This window comes from Haliotis rubra, unplaced genomic scaffold (genome assembly GCF_003918875.1).
Source record: "Haliotis rubra isolate DU_JTF1 unplaced genomic scaffold, ASM391887v1 Scf305, whole genome shotgun sequence".
Taxonomy (NCBI): Eukaryota; Metazoa; Mollusca; class Gastropoda; order Lepetellida; family Haliotidae; genus Haliotis; species Haliotis rubra.
This window is the reverse complement of record NW_025766975.1, coordinates 230,790-251,875: the sequence shown is the minus strand read 5'-3', so window position 1 is coordinate 251,875 and position 21,086 is coordinate 230,790. Positions and strand designations below refer to the sequence as shown.

The 21,086-nt window shown below is 39.3% G+C and overlaps 1 protein-coding gene across 1 annotated transcript in view; it reads right to left on the bottom strand.

Annotated features, from left to right (window-relative positions):
• Positions 1-8,325: 8,325 nt before the first annotated feature.
• The window catches only part of LOC124282849 (G protein-coupled receptor kinase 5-like), a 42,827-nt gene continuing 30,066 nt past the window's right edge, over positions 8,326-21,086 (bottom strand). The window contains exons 7-16 of the mRNA XM_046718882.1: positions 20,364-20,568; positions 17,715-17,905; positions 16,977-17,014; positions 16,282-16,371; positions 15,471-15,559; positions 15,056-15,175; positions 14,078-14,215; positions 12,823-12,960; positions 12,370-12,504; positions 8,326-12,061 (exon numbers count right to left, since the gene is read on the bottom strand). Of these exons, the coding sequence (XP_046574838.1) occupies positions 12,041-12,061; positions 12,370-12,504; positions 12,823-12,960; positions 14,078-14,215; positions 15,056-15,175; positions 15,471-15,559; positions 16,282-16,371; positions 16,977-17,014; positions 17,715-17,905; positions 20,364-20,568 (1,165 nt within the window). The 3' untranslated portion in view covers positions 8,326-12,040. The remainder of the gene's footprint in view (positions 12,062-12,369; positions 12,505-12,822; positions 12,961-14,077; positions 14,216-15,055; positions 15,176-15,470; positions 15,560-16,281; positions 16,372-16,976; positions 17,015-17,714; positions 17,906-20,363; positions 20,569-21,086) is intronic.

Here is a 21,086-nt window from a genome sequence, read left to right as displayed (position 1 = left end):
CCAACAGAATCACATGTGCAAGCTACCTTCCAACAGAAACTTGTTACCCTCTAGCAGAAACCACGTCATTGTATCTCATCGCGTAGATTCTGTTGATCACTGGATTGCATTAGACAAGAGGGGCGGTGGGGTAGCCTAGTGGTTAAAGCGTTGGCTCGTCACGCCGAACCCGAAGACCCGGGTTTGAATCCCCACATGGATACAATGTGTGAAGCCCATTTCTGGTGTCCCCCACCGTGATGTTGCTGGAGTATTGCTAAAAGCTGCGTAAAACCAAACTCAGTCAAAGAGTCATTAGACAAGAAACCAACCAATCTAACAGAAACTAGTGGATCATCAGTGGATGATGGTGTCCAGCAAGTGCCATCATTGCAGTATTGGGTTTTAAATAAAACCAGACAATACAATTTACATAGCATCTTGTTTCAACAAGGTACCTAGAAACAGACTCTGAAGAAGAGACCTGTTTTGTAATTGTCTTGGAAAAAGTCTTTGAGAAAGTCTGACAATTTGTATGCGACTCAGAGAGTGATTGAATTGAGTTTACGCCGCTTTTAGCAATATCACGGCAGGGGACACCCAAAATTGGCTTCTGTCTTATGAGCCAACGCTTCAACATCCAGGCTTCCCAGTGGTGCAAATCAGATGCACATTCCACTGTGGTTATCCAGCTTTTGCAAATGATCCATCTGTTGTTAGCAGTGTACGTTAATGGCAGTGATCAGCTTGTTTTCATTGTTGGCACCAGAAGAGATGGAGTGATTAATTTGTCTCCTTCAACAAACCCAGCAGCATCATTTTGAGAAGTGCTTCAGCTACCGGTACACGACAGAATTACAGCCTTCCAGGCAGATGTTTCTCAGGTGGAAGAAGGCTGTTCAGTGATGTCTGCATGTGGCATGTCCTCAAATAGAACTAGGTTACATATAGTTTCTTGGGAGATGTTTTAACAGGTTATATCTGTCTGTCTTGAGTACGCAAATATACTAAGCAGCAAAAGAAACGTCAGTTTGGAATTTTCCTTTACAGAAACGGATAACTGTGAACTCATTTAATGTTTTGATTGTATATTTTTAACAACATCTCCAACTTTACCTGAGCAAAGACATTCCTTCCCAAACTCAGAATGGAACCCAGGAAATGGTCTCAAAAACACAACCTGATCTCGGAGATGGTACGGTGTTCTCCATGTTCTTCATGCAACTCATGCTGCACGTGCTGTTCACAAGGACCAGACCTATAAATGCATCCCCCAAACCTGGTTGAAACATTCACATTACAATGTCAGCAGGATGCCGCGACTCCTCACGACAGCTCAGAGGAACCAGGCGCTAGGAAGACTTGAAGCTGGCCACGCTGCACAAGCCGTTACCAATCACCTCCAGGTCAACGTTCGGACCATCTACAGGCTGCAGCAATGTTTCCGGGCCACCAACACCACAAATTGTCAGACCAAGGGTGACCACAAGACGACAAAACTGCCATGTTGTGCGACAGCATCCCAAACAGCACGCCAGGCAGTGGGAACACACGGAAGACCAATCAGTACTGATACAGTACAACGACATCTTAACAGCAGGAACCTCCATTGCCGTAGACCTTGCCGTGGACCTATCCTCACCTCTCGTCATCGGCATAAACCTCTACATTTTGCCCTACAACACCAAAACAGGCAATACAGGCAATGGAGAACTGTTCTGTTCACAGATGAGAGTCGGTACTGCGTATCAACTGCAGATGGCAGAACAAGAATATGGTGACGTCGTGGCCAGTGGTACTCAGACCAATGTGTTATGGAAAGAGACTCATGGGGAGGTGCAAGCATCATGGTATGAGGGGGATTAGGCCTGAACCAGAGTGTGTCCTGTGGTGTTCTAGAACCTTGGTCCAGGGAGAGGAGGCGGCATCACAGCAGTGCGCTACATCGACCAAGCTCTCAGACCCCACGTCATACCACATTTCGCACGTCACCAGAACAACATTTTCCAGCATGATAACGCCCGGGCCCATACTGCCAGAGCTACACTGGACTTCCTACAGCAGAACGGTGTCAACATTATGCAGTGGTCAGCCCTTAGTCCTGAGTTAAACCCAAATGAACATCTTTGGGATGAAATTCAGGGGAGACTAAATAATGTCATACCAAGGCCGAACACAGCCGATTTATTGCGCCAGGCCTTTCTTAGAGTGTGGTTCCAGGTGCCAATGGCCTTCATCAATCGATTGGTGCACTCCATGCATAGACGCTGTGCTCCAGTTATTACCGCTCGTGGTGGTCACACTAGATACTGAAGTTGAACATTGAGGTTTAATTGTAGATATATGCTACCCAAGATTCTAATAAAAGAACATCCACTACTAACTGCCAGCAATGACTAAAAATTACAGCGACATGAAAGCATTGTGTGTTCGTTCAACTTCTATAGTAACCTGTAGTTGCTGTAGAATCAGTCACCAAGAACCAATGCTTGTCGTAAAGGCAACAGGGTGGTCAGGTGACTTGGTTGACACATGTCATCTTATCCAATTACGGAATTCAATGCTCAAGATGTCATCAATCACTGGATTGTCGGGTCCAGACTTGATTATTAACAGACTAACATCATATAGTTTGAACATTTCTGAGTCAACATTGGCTGTTCCATTCTCCACACACTTCACTTCTGAAGACAACACAAACTCATGCAAAAAGATGTACATGTTTTATTTCAATGCCAGAAATAAATATCTCATGATCGAAGTTTCTATACAGTGTAAAACATGAATTGTCTAGACATAGAGCAGCCACGTGGCTCCTCCCCTCCCTCCCACACCCACCTGTGTTTGCCTAATTGCACGTTCCACCGAGCTACCACCAGGCAATGCTGCCACACTGTTACACTGGGTACGAGTTGCTGTTAGGAAAGTAGGTCATGGTAGGGATGCCTATACTGGCTTCCAGACAACTAACTACAGTCGGCACCAGAACACAAGAGGTGACACTGAGAACCACGGCAACAATTATTCTCCCAAGTTTACTTAGCTGAGTATTTTGACATATGATAATGTTCTGTATTGTAAATGGCTGAAGACGTAAATGAAATGGCTTTAAGTACTCAGTTTGCTGCCACTGTTACTCTGAAATGAAATGAGACCAGCACAAATATTAATGCAGTCAATATCAGAGTCAGCTACTGATTCAAAAACAAATTAACATCTCATGCTGTCAAGATGATTCAAAGATCATCCAGGCACCTCGAATACAATTCTGCAATTAGAGCACTTAATAACCATTCATGTTAGGATTATGTGAGACAGCCAAGCCCAAACAATTTCTTCATAATGGAAAGGTGAATGTATTCGATATTGTGATTAAAAGTGATAGTCACTGAACTGTTAAAATTTAATCCCTGACCACGGCTCAGTGTATACATGCATGAGCCCTAATTATGGATATCAATATAGTTGCTTGCAAACTTGTTCTCGTCACTATATGGCTGGAATAATGCCGATGTGACGTAAAACCTAACTCAACTCAACTCAATATAGTTGCTGGCATGTACAATATCAGCACAGACTGAAATGCTAGAAGAACAGTATAGTAGCATCCTACCACTAACAATGGAAGAGACACGACAATGTAGCAATCAAAATAATCGAGATGTGCAACACAATTTCAATATGTACAAACTGTCATACAAACAACCAGTGGAAGGGAAGAATGCATTGTTGTCATCTGCAAGTTTACAAAATAACAGCCAATACGTATTGTACTGTCAGAATGGACATCATGCTCCATTTCCATTAATATCAAAATTTCACAAATAACATAAGTTATCACAACAGTAAATTGAAAGGTTACAAATTTGAGTATATGGAAATACAAATTTCAAGTTCAAATAAATTCCACAGACGCTAATTATCCAACCACACTTCAGACACATTAAGAAGGACTGCATATAAATGGCAAGACAGAACTAGCTCAATGACTTGCCACATCAAGGAAGGCATGGATTGTTAATATTCCAATGCTGTTGTCCAGACTACTAAGCAAAGTAATCCTTCAAAATGTGTTGACGCAGGGCAGGATATGACCCCTTATAGCCAATGTGGAATTAATTTGGAACTAACAACATTTCATCACCATACAAGTACAATCAAATAGCAGGAAAATTTGACGCAACAGAGCAGAATTCCTTGATCACCTCAACCCAAGGAAATATAATTATCTTCATCTCAGTCTGACCCCCAGGTGGTGAACCTGTCTCACCTCACCCCAGAGGAGACAACTGCCTTTACCCCAACTGCCATCCCATGTGGACCTTCAGTAATCCCACATGGAACACAAATCTGACTGATAAGTACAGCTGTAAGAAGAACAGCCCCATGAAATAACTCCTGTTTTCTTTACCACGAAGCCTGACATTAAAAACAAAATTGATAAAAAGGGTTATGTTCCAAGAAAGAACTAATATTCCAGTATGTCAGAACACTTCAAAAACAGCATTTCCTCTCTTACATAAGTGGTCATGATTTGACAACACAAGGTATGAACAAGGAAACCTTGGACTATATATCCAGTAAAAACTACCTGAGAAAGACAAGCGAAGCACACAATATACTTAGTTTGTCTTTCTGTCTCATGAACATGACAATTTCAGGACAATATTTTCATTAAGGACAGAACTATGCCAGTGTTTAGATTCAACACTGGAGAGGTACTTCTCAAAGTCAGGATGAACCCTCAGTAACACTAGAGGATACTTCCCTAAGTCAGGATGCATCCTCAGCGACAGTACAGAGATACTTCCCTAAGTCAGGATGAACCCTCAGTGACAGTAAAGAGATACTTCCCTAAGTCAGGATGAACCCTCAGTAACACTGGAGGATACTTCCCGAAGTCAGGATGAACCCTCAGTAACACTGGAGGATACTTCCCGAAGTCAGGATGCTTCCTCAGTAACACTGGAGGATACTTCCCTAAGTCAGGATGAACCCTCAGTAACACTGGAGGATACTTCCCTAAGTCAGGATGCATCCTCAGTGACACTGGAGGAAACTTCCCTAAGTAAGGATGCACACTCAGTAACACTGAAGAGACCTCAAGACAGTATGCACCCTCAGTAACACTGTGGAGACACCCAGGTTGGGACTTCATTGACACAAGAGAGATGGCTGTCTAGAGCTATGCCACTGGGGCAGGAACAACCCTGATGGTCTAACACCTGTATAGTAATCCCTCACAATGTTCATGCTTTCATCAGTCATGATACATGAACTGCCCAAGAATATTTGGCTAGCAACATTTCATACAAGCATACTGGGACAATGCTTGACTGAGGTACATTAGCACATAATGTCTGCTATTCTAGTAATAGCAAAATGATGTAAATGCCAAACTTTGGTATTCTGAAATGAGGATGTGTTTATTCTAATTATACTTTACAAATGAGAACCAGCTCTTATAAATCTAAAAAAAATATCTGACCAAGTTTCCATACATTCTCGTAAAATGCCACAATGGAAGCTCACATCATATCACACAGCAACATCAACACCCCTCACTGTGATCAACTGAAATGAATTAGTACAAACTCGTGTAGTTATCATTGGTCCAGCCTAGTCATGAAACTACACATTCAATAGTATGGCTGACAATATAACATGGATTTCTAATAAAAGGTGAAAACACTGACTAAAACTGTAAATACTTGCTATTTTGGTTAAAATGTACACAATCAACAATCCTCCATGATTAAAACTGAGTGACTACACAATGGATCAAGCAAGTTATAACAATGTGACTAGTATGAGGAGTTCCCAAGCTCTAAGCATGAGACTTGTATGGTATCTTAACTAGTCAGTGCCCAACCACAGTGGTGGGTTACACTGACAAACTGTCTATTCATTCTACCTGATAACATCACAACTCTTGCAGAAACATGGACATCAAACAAGATGAAGAAAACCGAAACAGAGATATTTTTGCCTACCAAGTTGGTAAAATACTGCCCAACAACAAGTTTCACTGGATTATTTAAAAAAGTTTTTCTTCCATAAAACATTTTTAAACCATGTAGATTATTAAAATGCACTCCTGAAGTAGTAAAGTGTTTTATGGGTGGGTTTTAGGTTTTCATTTACAAAACACTGCAATATTTCAATAACATAACACTGTGGACATGCAATGGTTGAATTCCTAGTCAAGAAACAGTGTAAGATCATTCTCGAGTTTGACATACCTGAATCCATCAAACAGTTTGACCCACAGAAAGAATGTGAAGTAAGTCCATTAGGTTTGTATGAGAATACAAAAATCAGTGATAGAAAAGGACTGACAAAGAATAGACAGATTATAAATCAGAGCACATGTGGAAGAACCACAGTCATTATACAAAGGCATGTAAGGAAGACGTAGCTGAAAAGGAACAAAGAGGCAGCCAATGAGAGAAGGAATGCTGTAAAATGCCATTTTGGCAATAAAACAACAATATAATCATTGCTGTGCTACGGGATCAATGCCAGACTGTTAAATGGCTGGCAGTGCAAACAACTATCAGCACCACTGTATGCATTACACACATCATAACTGAGAGTGGCCTCCCCTGATGCTACCCATCAATGTGCTTTTTAATTCACAGTAGATACTGCGGTCACCACATTCCACCCTGGCTTCAAACATGCGCACAAACACTGATGTTTTGGGACAGTAGGCTTTCCACAAGCAATGGAAGAATCAAGTGCTCATGTAGTTCAAAATCTGCATGTATCTTGTACATGCTGCATAGCCACTGACATTAGAGTGAATTTATTGTAAAAGGTTTAGCGGTTTCAACTGCTCATATTAGCTGCTTCAACTGATCTATTTGTAAACATAATATTTACCTCAGATGTAATACTATCTGGTCCTAAAACCTTCCACTTCCTGCTGTAATCAACTATACAGATTGTTCAGATGTGAGGCTTCCACTCAACAGATTGCAATTGTTTTCCTTCTATAGTTTGCTTAGCAGTAGCTCTGAACTGGAATAGAGGAGTGAGTGAGTATGGTTTTACGCCGCTTTTAGCAATATTCCAGCAATGTCACGGCAGGGGACACCAGAATTGGACTTCACATTGTGCCCATGTGGGGATTCGAACCCGGGTCTTCAGCGTGACGAGGGGACACTTTAACCACTAGGCTACCCCACCGCCCTGGAATAGAGGACCGTTATAGCCCTGGATCCTCCAAAGGGCAATGGAACTGAGTGAGATATACTACAGATTCATCACTATTAGTATGAAAGAATTGGATTTAATGATGTTTTGACAGTATGATTACATCAGCTTGACATGAGAGGTAAGTTAAAGGGTATGTCGTGTCTTTGATGAAACCAAACAGAGAGGTATGGTAGACAGTTGATCGTTACCAAGGTAACACTGAGATTCAAACCAACTAACGGCTGATGCTGGCACAGAACTGCAGTATGACAATACATTACAAAACATCTGTGGCTCATACTTTTCAGCAGGAGACATTTTACATGAGCGTTATGGAGACAACAAACTGCCAACAATAACCATCATGAAATGTAGTTCAGTCACAACCAGCTCATGACTCTTTGTATGGATGTGTTCCATCAGTCATGTACCTGATTTTCTCTTTTCGACAATGTCAAACCTAATTCCACTCCATTCCTCAAGACAATTCTGTCTGTACAAACCCCTCTGAAATAGGAATATACACATATCTGAACCCATATGGAGATGCCACTATAGCACAACTATTACACTGACCTGAGCTTAATATCACTGCCTTAATCAACCGTTAGATTGTATATCAGTGCATGTTAAAATACAATCCCTATCCTCTACTCTGTCACAAAGTACATGCTCCTTCTCTGTGCTATTTGGGGGTTGACAAAGTTTCTAACAAAGTCAGATATCTTAAAGGATTCTTTCATGCATACTTAGCTGTCCTATTAACTAATTCACATCAGGATCTTGAAGACAGATATCTGGAATTATGAAAAAAGTTATACTGGTATATTCATAATTTTAAATTAAATGATTCAGTAGACTGGTTTTTTGATAAAGTCAAGTTTGGTAACTGAAGCGTGAACATAGAACCAAGTGGTTAACAGGGGTGGAAATAACCCATTGTCCGACGTCCGAGTCCTGTGTTTTTTTCTGTCGGGCAAGCAAATTTGTATATCACGCTGTACCGGTGTCCAGTTGACTTTCCAATGTTATTTATGTTGTTTATTTTAAAAATTAAAACAAGAAAATGGCCGGTGTAGTGGAAAAATTATCAGGGCAAGTGATTTTACATGTGCCACTGTACCGGAGTACACCAGCAATTTTAAAGTTATTTCCACCCCTGGGTTAATTAGCCCTATCAGGCTCTGAACATTATTACTCCCTCCTTGTCTGGACTAAAGACAATGTGATTTATGAAGATAACCATAGTAACAAGACACTGCAATCAAAAACTGTTCCAAATCTCAATTGTTCTATTGCAGTTGTTTAAAAATGCACACCTTCAACATCAACTATGATGAAAATGCAAAAGCTTATTCAGCAATCTTCACAGAGGTCAGTTGTTTACCACAAATATGAAGGAGACTCTACATTTTGCTTCCAAGCAACACATTGCATCAGATAAAGCATCAACGATTCATTACCAGTAATCCAAGTTTCTGATGACCTCGCAAAACTTTGTCTTAATAGGCAAGATAGAACTTTATGTTTTTATAAGAGCATCTCTTTTGAATGGAAATCCATGTGCAGATTAGCAAGATCATGAATATTTTACTATATTCAACAGTATTCACACCTTAATTGGCATATAGAATAATGAATAAACTGGTTATGTCTACAAAATATATATCTGAGAAATGCAAATGATTTCAGCATTTTGTTCTCATTGAATTTATGTAAGTATATTTATGACAAAATATCCTCTGTTTGAAAAGTAGAAAAACATTAATGAAAACCTAAAATATGACTGAATTATGAGTTCTTACATAAGAAAAATATACAAAAACAACCAAAAAATATATAATAAACTGATGATGCATTACCTACCCTTGACTGCTCTTGAAACTGTAAGTAGTTTTCAGTCCAAAGTAATGACAGAATGGAACATGTTTTCTGAACTGAATAACCTGACAATTGTGAACATGAGAATCATAAACTCTTAAAAAATACTTGCTTTGAAAGAAGTGCATTGAAAAAGCAGTTTGTCACATTCTTCGGGAGAAAATATCTAACACTGAATCGGAATCACTCTGCAGCAGGAGATGGAGTTAGAGGAACAGGAGGAGAAAGTCGAGGACGATGGGGCTAGGAAAGTGTGGATAGGGAAAAGAAGAAAAGCTTTTATCATATGTGAAACATTTAAAGAACTGAAGACGTCCCAACACAAGGAAAGTCTTCGTCTGTCCATACCGATTCTCCATTGCATTCCATGGTCATGATACAAAAGAAAATAAATATAAAAGGTGACATGCAAATGTCTTTGTATCACCTAGCATATATTGCATTACAGGCAAAAATGTGTAATAAATAGTTTGTGGGAAACAGAAGGTAAACAGGCAAATCCCTGGTAAGTGTTGGGTCAGGAGTCAGTATCATATTCTGATATTCTAGCTCCGTATTTATCTCTGTAAGTCATTTAAAATAACCCTGCAGTAAAAACCTTTTACACTGAAAATAAATAATATTCACCTGATTTACTAAATTCTGCGTTATTGCAGGAAGTCATATCATTCCATGATCTTATGGAAATCATCACAAGTGAAACTTTAAATTAAACTCATTTCACAGCGAACAGAATATAACATGAAACAAATTAGGCATGTACATGTACTGAGACAATGAAAGAGGAAACCAATTTGGTCCTCCTGCAGTCAAATCCAGATTTGATGAAACAGAGAAATAATAATCAGTTGTCACAAAGTCAATTAGTACCCACAGGTAAGGGTTAGCATTTTAGTTGTTCTCTTGAAAATCAAATTTTGGAAGTATGGTTGTCCCTAAATCCCTTGGCTTTCATCTTATCTGGAGCTGACTGTATGCCAGCATGTAAACAAGCTTGGATCAACCAAGCTGATGTTTTCAAACATGTACTGAAATCTACTGGCCATTGTAAGAGATGGATCACAAAGCATAAGGTGAACACATATCTTACAGCACTTTGTTATCAAGGCTCACTTTTGTTCTCAACAACTTAAAGCTGACAGTTACATAGCACCAGAAACTAACAAATACATTTTTGCAAATATTTATTACTTACTCCCTGTAATAGTCAATAGATATCCCAAAAGTGTTCTTATTGATACCCAATGGACATGGTAACATAGGCTATAGTGCTTTAGGTATCTTCTCAAATTTGATCAGCCACTGATAGATCGACATTATGATACAGAGATCTTCAAGAGGCAAGCAAGCACTTTCTGTATCCACTACTTGACATGGTAATGCTTTGATTTGTTTTCTAACAAGAATCTAATGTCCAAAGGGTATGGGTTGGCCTTTGGAAGGTATACAAATTTACTTGGATGTAAGAAGATGGTGGTGAACACTTGTCAAAACACATCACATTTACCTCAGATCTAAATCTTGTCTTTCACATTTGCTCAAATTATTTCATACACCATTGTGTTATTGGTTACTGCTTAATGTACACATTATGAGAGATAAGCAAATTTCCGGCAAGGAACTTGGAATAATTCCTGCATATTTTGACATGATTTTCTGGTTTCTTTTGTAATTGTTTTCCATGATTGTAGTTTCCATGACATAACAAAATTAACACAAAAAAAGAACCCTCAACACAATTGTCCCATAATCTTTTTCCCATAAAAACACAATGACAACGCATAATGAGGTTCAAACTTCGAAAATCTCCCAACAGGAGGACACCAACAAATGCAGTCAGTACAGAAACAAAGCACTTTTAATCCTAGTAATATCCAGTGGAGCTGCATAAAGAAACATGTCAAATTCACACAACACAAACTCTCATTCACACAGGTACATATCCAATAGATAGTGCCCCTGCAAGGAGCTAACATAGATAACAATGCTTTATACACTATTGTGGTCTTCCTAGAGGTGAAAATGTTAGTATTATGCTGATGTAGGATACCAGCCTACCATTAGCAGGATACAACACTGAGGCCCTTGAGCAAGGGAGATAACCCACCCTGAGCAAGGGGAGATAATCTGGAGTAACTCCTGCCTTGGAATTGGTTTATAATACTGTTGAGCATGGATTCAGCCCAAGTTTGTGTATTATCTGCCTTGGAAGAGAGTGAGTGAAGATGGGAGTGACAAGGATGCTGGTCAAATCTCTTGTAGTTGTTTTCACGATGAACTCGACTGAGGTAGCAATGCAGTAATGATCGGACACTGACAGTGAGGACAGCAAGATGACGACGACAACAATGACGACACCAACAACACAGGAGAAAACACACAGCCAAGAAGCCCAAAGAAGCTGCACAAGACGACCATCGGTTCCACTGACAGACAACGCAGGTCATCAGCTGAATGATGGGGGAGAAACAGCTTCTTGATTCGGAACAACACGCTACTGCACCAAAATGAGAAGTCCGGTGCACTGGTGTCAACCTCCTAGAAGTCCTTGGGGATCTGCCTCAAGCTAGCTGTAATTCTGGTCCTTCCTGGCAGATACATCCAAAACCTCTTGGGTCTCACACTAATGTACCCATTGTCATTTGGCAAGCGGATGCATATATATATTTATATATGTTTACATCAGTAAGTTTGCACTCTAGTGAAAGGGTCCAAGTCGAATTTTTTTTGAGTGAACACTATTGAGGCAAGTTGATCTGACCATTTACCCTGCAGTGGTGATTCAGTCAACATGACACGACACACTGAATTGAGTGATATTGGATGACTCACAATGGCAGCACTACCGCTGCCTCACATGACTTTTCCACTGCTTGGACCATCCAATCGAATCTCTAGAACTGAGTCACAAGATGGTCAATCACACTCTACTGTTTCCATGGTAATGGGCCTTGGGCTGTACCCTGGAGAGGTTATTCCTTTAAGAATAATGATCTCGGTTCTGAAATTGAAAGAGGAAAATCTTGACATTCTTCATATAGGTATGTAGATCATTCAAGCAAAATGACCAGAATATTGTCTACCATTATGGTCACAGACAGAGTCTCAGCTCAGAAACATTGGTACGGTGTTATCAAGTCAGCGATTATTATCAGGGCAAATCTTCAGTACAGTCACTGTATATTGTAGAAAGGACTGTTGTTTTAAATGATAATGTATGCAGGGATACAGATAGATAGTTACTGACTTCTGGAGATTACAAAGTTCATTCAGGTTTAATTACATATGGCATTTAATAGGGACACTAACCCTTCGTCTGTGAAATAACCTATCAAAGAAGCCCCTTTGTGGAGGTGGGGGCGGCATGTCTTCTATAAGATCCGGACTAGGTCCTCCATCAAACGCAAACTGATTCAATTCCTTAAAGCACTCAGTCTCTATCATCTGAAAAAACATGGAATCTTTTAGGACAAAGTTTTAACATCATGAACTAGAGAGACATTATAACAATGAAAAGGCAACTATAAACCTTCACTGCATGATTTGACTCACATTTTCCAAATTTCAAATCAAGTAAAAAAACTAATTCCAGGGATTTTAGTTAACATAAATCATTATGGTAACAATCAGTCAACAAGAATAAATCTTGAGAGGAATATCCAGACAAAGTGAGTAGAAGACATTCCGCTGATGTTTTTACAAATCAATACATAATTATACGAAGGTGTAATACATGACTGTGACAATGAACAAGGATAATACCTCATTCTGCCAAGGAATGGATACGCTGCCTGTGTTGAACTTGCTGTAGAAAGTGTCATCACTGGCATCAAGGTTAACACCCTTCACCGTGGAGAACTGCTCTATGTCCAACACATCCTTGCAGTATACTGCCCGAGGCTGAACAAATTGAAAATCAAACCGTAATCATTTGGATAAGTCTAAAACTAACGCCTCTGTTTCAGCATTGGAATAAATCCTGTACTTTGGCTGCAACCACACCAATACTAAACTTTTGACTTTCAACTGAAGTTTGCTTTGCTGTGAACAATATAGAAACCACAACAGCACTTGAGACCAAAGTTTTCCTGAACACAAAGGCAGTGAAACTCCTAAAATCTTGGGCATAAAATCACTGCTTGGCATGCTAGAAGTTGGTTAGGGGTGCTTATTGCAGAATAACAGTTAATACATCCTCGATAATCTCCAGGGTATATGTTACAATAAATCTCCACTAGTACCCTGTATGCATGTATGACTCGGCCCGATAATTTTATTACCTCCCTTTGCTGGCTCTGCATTCTCACAGTAGCCAATCAGCTAAGCCGCCGTTACAACCGAGCTTGCCAGTGTCAACAAAGATAGCAGTCGCAGCCACGAAGATTTGTTCGCAGTGCGACTCAGATTTGGGGGGAAATCATACAGACAAATTATATGCAAGAACTCTTACTACCTCTTTCAGAGTACCTCTGCAACAATTATGGTGTCAAGTTTAATCGGTTAGGTAAAAGAAGCGAAAGTGAGTTGTGATTGGTACACTCAACTTCCCAGCATAGACACCTGATTGGATAAAAAGCCAGTCAAGGGAGGTAATAAAATCATGGGGCCGAGCCGTAGATGCATCCAGGGTTTAGTGGAGATTTTATCGGAACCTATACTGTGGAAATTATCGAGGATGAGTTAATAGGGCAAATACATGAATATATAAGCCTTTAATACACAATGCTTAATAGAAAGTAGTGAAATTTAACATATGTTACACTTGGGATTACAGTAGTAAAGTACAAATTCTGTTGCAAATACGGTAAATATTCAGTCAATCTATCCACATTGTTCGCACTGTTTAGGGATTACACTTTCTCAGTAAGTAGAGATTTTAGTACTTTTTGGGTAGGATTCAAACCCACATTCTCAGAGTCAGTCACCTAATCGCCAGCACACAAAGTCAGTCATCTAAAAGCCACCATGGCTCCACAAAAATGGAATTCTGACAACTGTCACATCTGTTTATACTTACATCTGGTACAAAAGGGGGTTCACACATTCCAGCTTCTAGTCTTCTGAAGTTGATATTTTTGAAGAACGCGTGAGCTTTCACCTCAGCTGCACCCTCTGAGCTGCACCCTAACCGGCATGTGGGGTTCTTTTGTAGTAACTGTGAAGAGAATATGGAACACATGCATTGAGACATATGTAATCACAGATGCTTGTGGCTGAATATTGTTTGTACTCTTTTAATTTGCACCAAAAAGCTATGTGATCCTGTTATGTCAAATCTTACCAAAAATATTATTCCTCAACTCTGGATACTATGGTTTCATATCAATAGATTTGCAATGGTGTTGCTAAAGTGGAAACATTTCACAACCTTAGCAACTGATTTGAACTTAGCTTCAAATCTAACTGAATAGCAGTATTCCACTGGTCAGTGGATCTTATTTCATGCAGTGGTCAAGGCAAGCGATTCTTGTGGTCATTGACATGGACAGCGATCTGTGTTGTTGAGTGAGTGAGTGACTGAGTTGTCTTTTACGCCGCACTCAGCAATATTCCAGCTATATGGCGGCAGTCTGTAAATAATCGAGTCTGGACCAGACAATCCAGTGATCAACAGCATGAGCATCGATCTGCACAACTGGGATACGATGACATGTGTCAACCAAACCAGCAAGCCTGACCACCTGATCCTGTTGTCGCCTCTTACGACAAGCATAGGTTACTGAAGATCAATATTCTAACCCGGACCTTCACGGGTTATGTGTTGTTGAGGCAGGAAGGGACACAGTATGATAAGTAACATTGCAATAAGCTTGGTGACACTGTAATAAACCAATGCTTATCTAAGTCGCCCAATGCCACAAGAATGTGAACAGCCGTCATCTACCCTGGATTACCCCAACCTAGGGAACCTCACCAGATGTCACCTCGCCAGAAATATATATATATATATATTGAGTGATAATTTTCACAATATCCATGTTAAGTTTTTACTCACCGCTTGACATACTGCTTGGCAGTCTTCTGAGAACTTGGAGGAGTAAGTCTCTGTGTCTTCTTTGACCCGTCGATCTACCTCATCTCGTTTCACTTTCTCCTTCCGCGCCCGGAATGGGGCCTAAGCAACAGAAGCAGAGTTTCATTTATACAATACACATATTGACATACAAGTACTACAGGGATTGGAACTGAATAACAGCATAAACAAATTGGGTTCATAGTTTCAATTAGAATCTTCTGTAGCTAACAAAATGGCCAGTCTCATACAAATTCCAGCATCCCCTCCAAGAATATCAAATGGTTAATTACGCAAGTCTTCCAACACTACATGTCAGCGATATATTATATACAATTCACAATGAATATCACTTTTATAAATAATAACTAGCTTTCAAATTTCCCGTTGCTCTCACCTTGCCCTCTATCATTTCATATATTATGCATCCAAGGCCCCACCAGTCTGGGCTCATTGTGTACCTCTCGTTCTTTACCACCTCTGGTGCTGAAACAAAAACATGACATTCTGACAAGGCACTCTCAAAGGCTAACTGAACAATGTTTCAGTGTCGATTCTTTTAGCTTGATAATGGTGTAAGAATCTACACCAAAACGTCACTCTATACAAGAAACAAGAAGCTGTTATCCATAAAGTCCTATACAGTGGAAGCTGTCAAAAACTGGCATCTGTCCAATCCGGCAAAGTTGTCAACACGGGCATAAAATCTCAGTCCGTCCATGGCTAGTTTTATTTGGCATGAAATGAGCTGCCCAAATATGTGTTTATTCAGTAATCAGCACTGTCTAATTCAGCACGTGGCGAGGAGTCAAGTGGATGTGTATTGTCACCAATTATTCCTTTCCAAACCAATTAATTTTTTCAAGTGTGTTGATTTATCATGTTTATGTTAATAAGGGAATAAAAGTGAATATGAGCTGAAATCATTGTCTTTTATTGTCAATGTGTGCAGTAATTGAGAGAACCACGAGATACAACAATGTATATGAGAGTGACAAAACTGGTTCAGTGCTAGTCGTAAGTAACCGTGTCAGCTGTACAATCCGGCACGCTGTCTAAACCAGATTATTTCTTCAGTCCCAACAAGTGCCGATTTAGACAGCTTCCACTGTACTTCATTATTGATCCAATTTAGTCAGCACTAACAGAAAACAATATAATCTATCATGATCATTAAAAACATTTTTCAGGAAGCTGGCAGTACTTACCCATGTACCCTACTGTACCAACACGCCCACGTATTAACTCTCCAGCAGGAATTTCTACAGCCAACCCTAAGTCTGATATTCTTACATGACCTGAAAACACAAACTGTCACTGAAACCCTCTTGCACAAGATGTCAGGGATAGACATAGTTGCAATTCTGTTAGTCAAAGAATAGAAGACAAACAAGTTGCCACAAAATGTAGGTACTTTACATAAACCACTCACATGTCCAACATGAGTGAGTGAGTGAGTGAGTTTAGTTTTGAGTTTACGCCACTCAGCAATATTCCAGCTATATGGCGGCGGTCTGTAAATAATCGAGTCTGGACCAGACAATCCAGTGATCAACATCATGAGCATCGATCTACGCAATTGGGAACCGATGACATGTGTCAACCAAGCCAGCGAGCCTGACCACCCAATCCCGTTAGTCGCCTCCTACGACAAGCATGGGTTACTGAAGATCAATATTCTAACCCGGACCTTCACGGGTGTGTCCAACATGAGCTTTAGATCAATGTTGTCTAAGTGTGGATGTGATTTTTGCTGTCATTCTTTATAAGGCAACAGTTACCTTTCAAACTTAAGCAATAACACTCAATCTTACTAAAATGTATGTAAATCTGCATTTGTATTATTCAACTATTTACATTACAAAGATAAAATGACAAGAAAGGTTACAACATATTTTCTTACCATAATCATCTAATAATATATTTTCTGGTTTCAGATCTCTGGAAAGATACAAACAACAAAATGGTATACATCAATGTTTTGTGATACACGTGTAGTGAGTGAGTGAGTGAGTTTGGTTTTTACGCCGCTTTTAGCAATATTCCAGCAATATCACGGCGCGGGACACCAGAAATGAGCTTCACACAATGTACCCATGTGGGGATTCGAACCCTGGTCTTCGGCGTGACGAGCGAACGCTTTAACCACTAGGCTACCCCACCGCCCGATACACGTGTAACACTAAATACATCAAGTTAAACACCTCAGCTGATAATAACTGGATAAAAATGGATTGCCTGGTGAGAACAACAATGTTCAAATGACACATTTGAAGTGACATTCAAAGAGCCAGGCAATCAAAGTGATTTGAGACTAATGCATGGGGACATTTTCATGATTTTATCAACTCTTAATTGGATTCTTCAAACTACTCAAATTTAGATAGGATATTCCCAGTGTCCAGTGAGTGAGTGAATGTCACTTATTGTTTGGAGTAGTTGTCATACAAAACATTTTTCAAGATTAGTATTTATTCACCATCAGTCTCAACTTGAATTGATACTTCCACAATTACTGTTACATTGATCATAAAGCCAGTGACACAAATTCCTGACACTATGACCACTTACATTTTGTAAATGGACTCTTGCTTACAATGTTTTAGATAACAGATGTGTGTAAAATTCCACCCTGACTCACCTATAAACTATGTTTTCTTTATGTAAGTCTGCCAGCCCACATGTAATTTCTGCAGCATAAAACCATGCACGCTCCTCAGGGAAGCCTGGATTGCCCATATTGTGGATGTGGAACTTCAGGTCACCCCCATTCATTATTGTTAACACTAGACATAGAGCTTCCTTTGTCTCAAATGCATAGGCTAAACTGACCTGAAATAAAAACATATTTGATAAGAAACACATCCACCGAATGTCCATACAGTGTCAAGCATAATATTTCAAGATGTAATACCTGCTTATCTAATTGTCCATCATATCAACTGTGATTACTAATCTTAAAGGTCACATGCAACGTAAAACACAACTTTGCAGATTCTGATACCTTTCGGTATGGACTTACAGTAACAAATTATCAAAAGTTATAAAGTTGAAAAATAACGTGATGAAAACCAACCCGCGAAATTGGAGTTCAAACGATTCACTAAATTCACCCCAGCTGGGGTAAAAAGTGGTTTCAACAGCTGTGCTGTGCTGCACTGCGCTGATGGCGCATGCGCAGTGAATAGGTTCACGCAGCTTATAAGCGGGATGTACAGATTATAAGGTCGTGAGCAGGAGTAGTCTAATCTTGGTTGTGTACACAACCAACCAACAGTAAATAATCTACTTGTTACATAAAACAACCTAGATCTAGATCTACTCAGCTATGTGTCAACCAGTGAGGCATTCGACGGAAAACATTCACTGGCGGTGAGTACTAGGAGTAGGTTTTGATGTGAGCTATTTTTCTAATGTTTTATTGATATTTCACAGGTGCGAGCTTTTTATATGTTATGACAGTAGATTACCGATTTAACTGTTTATATAATTTTATTTGACTATTTCACCACACGTTCTTCTTACCGAGTCACATTCTCAGTTCAATACTTAAAAGCAATGTCATTATTTAGCATTGTCAGAATTTCTAACTGTGATATAGATATGCCTCTGTCACAGACAAAACTCAATATCTGTTTTATTGACACCTATGTGTCTGCCTGCCTGTTTGCTAATGACAATATTCAATACACAACTTCGATCACTGACAACATGCAATTTGAACTTAACACCTATCAGGCTATACACCATAAACAAAACGCATTGATTTATGGCCCGTGCACCCGAGTTCTGTCTCTGTAACATTATGTAATTACACAGACAGGCAGGTGTTATTCTTGTTCACATGACATGTTATGATGTCTGTCGATTGCAAAATGTTATACACAAAAAATGAGCATGTATTTACAAAACCCAACATACACACACAAAGAGCCCTGAGTGTATCGGCAAATGAACCAGCTAATGAAAGCCTTCGTTACACTTAAGTGCACGCCCACCTGCTCTGACTGGGTTCAGTCATTAGAAAATATTGCACTTTTGATTTGCGATTGTACGCTTATAATTTTGTTTATTTGTGTTTTTCATAATCAGCAATGTATATTGTATGTCATGAATAAGTGATAATTGTGTTTTAATCATGTCTGTTTTTTTGGTTGCATGTGACCTTTAAGCAGAATGTTTGTTTGTTGTTTCACACAGCAGTCACAATATACTTGCTGTATGATGATGGCCTCTTTAATAAACAAGTTCTGGATGGGCCTTTAAGCAGAATGTTTGTTGTTTCACAAGGTGATCGTCACAATATACTTTAACATAGACTTACGACAGTCATAATAAACAATCGTTCTGAGGAACGACCCAGGGCTCCAGATAATTTTTCATGGTCAGAGTAATGTACTCACTCTATATTTTTCAATACAGGAGTACTGGAAAACAATAAAGAGTACATTATTAGAGTACTGAATGGAATTTAATGGAGTATAAGTAATCTTGTGTTTCATTTCATATATGCACCACAACATTGATACCCTTGTGTAAACAGGTCAATGAACAATAAAACAACACTTTTTCAGATAAATACGCCTGTAAATGATTCTAAGACCGTATACACCATTGCTGTGGTGTGTATTTGCTACGCTTTTCTAAACTATTTCCTACCGTACTGTACTTGTATTATTTTATATCCGTACATACCAATACAGCCCTTTATCTGGAGCCCTGTTGGACTATTCAGTCATTGATATTGTGAACAACTGGGGTACAATTACACTTCATGAACAATGCCAGAATGTCCATCCAATCCACTTGGTCGCTTTCTTATGACTAGTAAAGGAGGCTAACAAGCTGTAACCTACAGGGCAGAACGCCAAATCCAGGTTAGCAGATTTGTTAGTGTACTTTGTTACTCTTTATGATTAGACTTGATATAAATATTCAAAATTTCAGCTAAGGTTATTTCAAAGACAACACAACATCGTCCATAGGATTATCTGTAAATAACCATAATAATGGTGTTGTTACAATGAACACTAAACAGCTAAATTCTAAATAAGTCAATCCCACATTAAGCTCTTCAAAGGCATTTAGAAATTGAACATAATACATGACACGTCTTGATTAAGGATCAAGAATTAGCTCTGAAATGTTGCTTAAGAATAAAAAGAACTTGTTATCCATAAAACGTGTCATGTATTAACCATGCCACATTGCCTCTTGGTCCCAAGTCCACTCTGTTGATATTTGAAAAATCTGAATCTGAACCTATGACATAATGTATTGTCACACATACCACAAACCGAGAGTTGATTTTCTGCAAGATCTGTTTTTCATTGAGAGCCATGGGTTCCCCCTTCCTCTTCTTGATTCGTTTCTTCTCCAACTTCTTGCAGGCGTACATCTTGCCAGTGGCCCGCACCTGGCATGCGCACACCTCACCAAACCCACCCTTACCAAGCACTCGATACATCCGGAACGTGTTCTTGGTCACAGGTTGACTAAAAAGAACATACATGACAAACATTACCATCAACTTGAAATATACCATTAAAAAAAAGTAGGGGATATCAGATTTACAAGATTGATAAAATGTAAATGATAAAGCCAAGAGGAAACATATGATAAAGAGAAAATGTGACAATTTATTCCATTCCTTTGGAAAAGTTTCATCTGTATGGATATCTATTACTTTTTCTCATATGCATTGGCATTGGCTAGTGGTATGCTCGCAAAATGGAATATCCCCTACTTTTTTTTAATGGTATATTTTCCACATAGAACCTGAATGTATACCCAGCCAAAAACAAGTGATATGTCAAGACAATATTGTGATTTATACTATTCTTTTACTTGGACAATATGGATACACGCCTTTAACAGCTTATGAGCTGAAGCATCCACTACTGTCTCTTCATTAGGCAGAACATCAGTATTCAAATTGTACAGAAGAGAAACAAAACTAAGGATGTTTTTTCAACAATGATAAGAAAATATTGAGCCAGTACACCTTGGGATG